Below are 6,233 nucleotides of genomic sequence, written 5' to 3'. Positions count from 1 at the left end.
ACTATTCCTGCATGAAGCCAGAAATCTGGTGATCCCGGTGATCAGGAAGGAATTGCCACAGAGGAACTCTAGCTGCTCAATAAAACTGATTCACGTAAACACAGCCAGTATGGAGACAGGCCAGATTTGAGAAAGATGGAGGGACCAAGGGGTCCAAAGCTCAGTCACTGCGAGGGAGCACATAAGAGCTCCTCATCCAGGGCAATTCACCAACTGCCATGGATAACAGTCGCAATGTCAACGTCAGTACAATACAACAAGTATCAGTTTAACTTAGCTGAATATTTCATTAATTAGCACTTATTTCTTCCACCAGAACCTTTGCACTTTAAAAAAAAATCAAGATTTACTTTTTTTTATTAACTCAAGACCAACTTTACCATAAATTACTCTGTAGTTTACTCTGTATATTTTTGTAAAGTCTAATCAACAACCTTTCTGACTCTGAACGTGCAGTTATTTTGAAGTGTAAATGATTTTCTGTTTGCGTCGACCACTGCTGACAAGATCAGAGGCTACATTTGTGGGATGCGTTTCAAAACCTTCTGCAGGAAACAGGCACCTCTTCACAGACTCGCTCTGGCACACCTCCGATTGCTGTGAAAGTGACACTGACAGCAGGTACTGAGCAACACTGAGGAGCAAAAGCAACACTGGTGTAATAATATTGCATCGCTTTATTGAGTTAGCTTGCATTCCAAATGCTGATTAAAACAAACAAGAATTTTTTTCTCACTTGACCATGAATTTAAGACACTACATTCTCTGTATTATTGCATAAGAAATGAATATGGATGACAGAGATACATTTTCCTTTAAACGGCCCGCATTTGAGACAAAGATCATTTTGAACCAAACTTCCTTTTCTCTTCACATTCGACCGCAAACTCCAATTCCTGCGTAAATAGGAAGGCACATAAAGAAGAGGAAGTAGCAGCACAGAAGTTCCTGGGAGAAAAGATGCGTCATGTGTAAGTGTGCTGACCAGAGGGGTCTGATCCAAACAGGCAGCAGGCCGGCTCACCGCCTCCTTGGCGAATCATCGGTGTCCCAGAGCTGCGAACACTTTAACTGTTGACACGTTCGCTGTCAGTGATGCGCTGCCATGTTCCTGTCCTGCATGTGGAGAGCAGGGCTCTATACCAACAGTTGCGCTGTGACATCAGGACTCCTGAGTCACACACACACACACACGCACGCACAAAGCAAGCCTGCACACACACACACACGCGCACATACACACACACACACAAAGCAAGCCTACACACACACATGCACATACACACACACACACACAACCAAGCGTGCGCACACACACACAACCATGCACACACACAAACACACACATACACAAAGCAAGCCTACACACACACACACACACACACACACAAAGCAATCCTGCACACACACACAAGGCAAGCCTGCACACACACGCACACACACACACACACACACACACACACACACACAAAGCAATCCTGCACACACGCACAAAGCAAGCCTGCACACACACACACACTCACAAAGCAAGCCTGCACACACACATACACACAAAGCAAGCCTACATGCACACGCACAAATACACACGCATGGGCACGCACACACACACACACACACACACAATCATCCTCGCAAGTCCCACGCATACTTCCAAGTCACTCACGCTTTAGACTAACACGCACAGTCTTGAGTGACGCAGGCCTGCAGTGTGTCGTTCCAGATTAGAATAAAGTAAAGCCAGGGAGAGATACTTTCCCCCCATGGACGAGGGTCAGAGCCACTGACTGGATTCAGCAGCCGTGCGTATTAAAGTGTGTTCAGACCATGGTCTTAGGGAGAGGAGGACTACTAAACAGAGTGTCCAGGCCGAATTCAGAGCCAGCTGGAGCCGAGAAGGACCCCACACGCAGACCAGAGCAAACGCCCGCAAATTCTCCTGCCACCTGCGCCAGCACCGCCCAGCTTTGAGTAGCAGTCACGACAGCAGTGTTTCCTGGTACAGAAGTGCAGGTGGACACAGTTTTAAAGCCCCTCGTGGGCCATGACATCATGCAGGAACTGGGCCCTTGCGTCCGGCTTCAGGTAGGCCCGTTCAGAGCCTGGGACTGGAGTGCCGGCAGTGGCCTACGACGGGCTCTCTGTGCTGGGTGGCGCGTCACACGGAGAGGCCAAGGCCTGGTGCTGCTGCGCGGCGAGCTCAGACTTCCTCTTCTTTTTCAAATGGTGTTGGTGGCTTTTGGACTTCAGGTGTACTTGAAAAGAAATTGCAAAAAAAAAACACACACATGAGAACTCATTCAGATATTTTGTTATCCCCAACCTTCAGAAAAAAGACGAGGTTGAAACCTAGTCGACAGGATGTTAGGTAGACCACACTGCGCTCGCTGTGCCTGGAGGGGACCCCAGCAGAGGGCCGCTAGCCTCTGCGCTGGGCTCCTGCGCTAACTCACCTGCCCACTCCAGCTCCCCGATGATCACCCTGGCGCACGGCTCGCACTCGTGTCGGCTGCGCTTGTTGCTCCGCTCCGCCCCTTCCACCCTGATTGGCTCCAGGGCCGGCTTCTCTCCCTGAAATGGAGCGGAGGCGCTCGTGAGACCAGAGGGAGCTCACGCCAAAGCGGCAGAGAGGCGAAGACTGCGTGACGAGCGGCCAAAGTGATTAAGCTCGCACGCCCTGTAGCGAAATAAACAGCGCCATCTGAAACGGTTTGTTTCATCAGCGGCAGACGAATGGGAACAAACCACAGACCTCCCCACAAGCCTCGCCTTAAGAAGATGATGTCAGCCTGCTGCGTATTGATCCGAGCCGTTGCAACCTGAAGATTTATTCGTTTGAATGTCTGACGATAAAACAGCCAATCATTTTAATTTCACGCGGCGATCCGCTCGTGTCTCGTTTATTTAATCGCGTTTGATTTTTCTTTTTATTACCGGTTTTTGTCGACGTCTTTTACTACGCCCTTTCCGCGGATGTCTTTCAGTGGGCGTGTCTTCCTTATTTGACCGATATCCATTTCCCGCTGAGGTCTTTTATGACTTAATTACGGCATGAATAATACACAGTGCGTGGCCACCCCCTGAATGAGCCCATTGTCCCCGCTGCAGAAGAGGGTAAAGTGACGGGTGTGTGTCTCTCCCTGTCTCAGCGCAGACTGCCCCAGCGTTTCCCTTAGCTAAGACCATGCCCCCGGACCCCTGTGTCTCTCCCTGTCTCAGCGCAGACTGCCCCAGCGTTTCCCTTAGCTAAGGCCATGCCCCCGGACCCCTGTGTCTCTCCCTGTCTCAGCGCAGACTGCCCCAGCGTTTCCCTTAGCTAAGGCCACGCCCCCGGACCCCTGTGTCTCTCCCTGTCTCAGCGCAGACTGCCCCAGCGTTTCCCTTAGCTAAGGCCACGCCCCCGGACCCCTGTGTCTCTCCCTGTCTCAGCGCAGACTGCCCCAGCGTTTCCCTTAGCTAAGGCCATGCCCCCGGACCCCTGTGTCTCTCCCTGTCTCAGCGCAGACTGCCCCAGCGTTTCCCTTAGCTAAGGCCATGCCCCCGGACCCCTGTGTCTCTCCCTGTCTCAGCGCAGACTGCCCCAGCGTTTCCCTTAGCTAAGGCCATGCCCCCGGACCCCTGTGTCTCTCCCTGTCTCAGCGCAGACTGCCCCAGCGTTTCCCTTAGCTAAGGCCATGCCCCCGGACCCCTGTGTCTCTCCCTGTCTCAGCGCAGACTGCCCCAGCGTTTCCCTTAGCTAAGGCCATGCCCCCGGACCCCTGTGTCTCTCCCTGTCTCAGCGCAGACTGCCCCAGCGTTTCCCTTAGCTAAGGCCATGCCCCCGGACCCCTGTGTCTCTCCCTGTCTCAGCGCAGACTGCCCCAGCGTTTCCCTTAGCTAAGGCCATGCCCCCGGACCCCTGTGTCTCTCCCTGTCTCAGCGCAGACTGCCCCAGCGTTTCCCTTAGCTAAGGCCATGCCCCCGGACCCCTGTGTCTCTCCCTGTCTCAGCGCAGACTGCCCCTGCGTTTCCCTTAGCTAAGGCCATGCCCCCGGACCCCTGTGTCTCTCCCTGTCTCAGCGCAGACTGCCCCAGCGTTTCCCTTAGCTAAGGCCATGCCCCCGGACCCCTGTGTCTCTCCCTGTCTCAGCGCAGACTGCCCCAGCGTTTCCCTTAGCTAAGGCCGTGCCCCCGGACCCCTGTGTCTCTCCCTGTCTCAGCGCAGACTGCCCCAGCGTTTCCCTTAGCTAAGGCCATGCCCCCGGACCCCTGTGTCTCTCCCTGTCTCAGCGCAGACTGCCCCAGCGTTTCCCTTAGCTAAGGCCATGCCCCCGGACCCCTGTGTCTCTCCCTGTCTCAGCGCAGACTGCCCCAGCGTTTCCCTTAGCTAAGGCCATGCCCCCGGACCCCTGTGTCTCTCCCTGTCTCAGCGCAGACTGCCCCAGCGTTTCCCTTAGCTAAGGCCGTGTGCCCGGCCTGCTGCACTCCCACATAACCGCCCCATCAGATTCGGACTCATTCAGGTGCCCTATGCTCAGTACAGCAGACTGGGGCGTGACACTAAAGGCAACAAGTGTGCACTTCTGTGGTTGCATGGAGCAGTGAAACAGGGTTTACTGGAGCCGTGAGCCCATTGGCTGCGGTCCGTGTGGACTGACAGGGGCAGGGATTTCAGCAGATGTAACGGGCAGCGACAGAGTGGGGTTTGTGACAAGAGGGTTGCGGGTTTGAATCCAGGATGGGACACTAATTCTGTACACCAGAACAAGGGACTTTACTAAACGTGCGCTGTGAGTCACACAGGCAACGGCCACTAAACCCAGAGTGTATTTATAACAAAGCCTCCATACCTTTTGAAGACTATCCAAAACCTCTAAGGCAGGTGTGAGAACAGTCTTCTCCCAATCGGAAACGTCTGTCACATCCAGTCCAAACACCGGGGGGACATTGGCTCCAGGCCCTAAGGACAAAAATAGCATGCTAACAAAACTGGGCAGTGCTGGAGGGAGGAGTACGAGACAGAGCAGCCGTGCGGATCAGTGTTCAGAGCTGCAGTGTGGAGCAGTGATCAGCACACCAGTAGGGCTGTTGCTTGCAGTAGGTGTCAGACAGTGCAGTAGGGGTCCCTGGGGAGTAAAGGGTTAAGTGCACGTGGCGCAGAGGATCCCTGAAGCAGAGTGAAGCTGCTGACTCACAGAGACTCACAGAGACTCACAGAGACTCACAGACACGCACAGAGACTCACAGAGACTCACAGACACTCACAGAGACTCACAGACACGCACAGAGACTCACAGAGATTCACAGAGGCTCACAGAGGCTCACAGAGATTCACAGAGACTCACAGACACTCACAGAGACTCACAGACACTCACAGAGGCTCACAGAGACTCACAGACACTCACAGAGATTCACAGGAGACATAATCTCCCTGTTCTGACAGTGTCAGCAGTCCCGCCCCAGCCAGCCCCGCCCACACGGGGCCCCAACCACCACTATTGATCCAGTCACAATGGAACAGACACACCAGCACACACAGCACAGAGAACGCACTCACACACACACTCACTCACACACACACACACTGAGATGGCTCTACACACTGTATAAACTACACAGCACAGAGGACACACACACACACACACACACTGAGATGGCTATACACACTATAAACTACCCAACTCTGCCCCGCCTCCCCCGAGTCAGCGCTATCACTCCACTACCTCTCCACTCCGCTCCCTCTCCACTTCTCCACCCTCCTCTCATCCTCTCATCCTCTCATCCTCTGGCGCTCTGAGGCAGCATCGATCGTCCCGTCTCAGCAGCGCGCTGGACGCCGCGGCAACACGGCGGGGTTAGCAGGGCCTTGGAGCGCCGCCCACTCGGACATTAGAGCACGCTCTAAATCACAGCGCGCTGCCTCTCACACAGCGCGCTGCCTCTCACACAGCAAGCCTCTCTGTGCTTCACACGCGCGCATCCTGGGGACAGAACGTCTCCTCCAAACCCACACCCCCCCCCACCCCCCCGGGCTCCCCCACGGGATCGGGCAGGAGGCCGTCCTGCTCCACGTCCCTTCCACAGATCGCTGGTCTGAAGTGGGGCGGACCAGCACAGCCTCCGCTCTCAGGAAGCAGACGCTGGTCGCACTGATGCGACTCCTCTGCTCTTCAGGCTAAACAGCGTCAGCTGAGCAGCAAGTGACAGAGCGAGTGAGCAAAGCTTTCTTACTTCAGCGGCTTTTTCCCAGCCGCACC

The 6,233-nt window shown here is 54.6% G+C and overlaps 1 protein-coding gene across 2 annotated transcripts in view; it reads right to left on the bottom strand.

Annotated features, from left to right (window-relative positions):
- Positions 1–1,513: 1,513 nt before the first annotated feature.
- Positions 1,514–6,233, bottom strand: part of trit1 (tRNA isopentenyltransferase 1) — a 42,852-nt gene continuing 38,132 nt past the window's right edge. For both annotated transcript variants that reach the window (XM_035430878.1, XM_035430880.1), the window contains 3 exons: positions 4,827–4,936; positions 2,451–2,568; positions 1,514–2,252 (listed from right to left, as the gene is read on the bottom strand). In XM_035430878.1, the coding sequence (XP_035286769.1) occupies positions 2,125–2,252; positions 2,451–2,568; positions 4,827–4,936 (356 nt within the window). In that variant the 3' untranslated portion in view covers positions 1,514–2,124. The remainder of the gene's footprint in view (positions 2,253–2,450; positions 2,569–4,826; positions 4,937–6,233) is intronic.

This window comes from Anguilla anguilla, chromosome 8 (assembly GCF_013347855.1).
Source record: "Anguilla anguilla isolate fAngAng1 chromosome 8, fAngAng1.pri, whole genome shotgun sequence".
Taxonomy (NCBI): domain Eukaryota; kingdom Metazoa; phylum Chordata; class Actinopteri; order Anguilliformes; family Anguillidae; genus Anguilla; species Anguilla anguilla.
The sequence above is the reverse complement of the archived record's forward strand: the minus strand, read 5'-3'. Positions and strand labels throughout refer to the sequence as shown.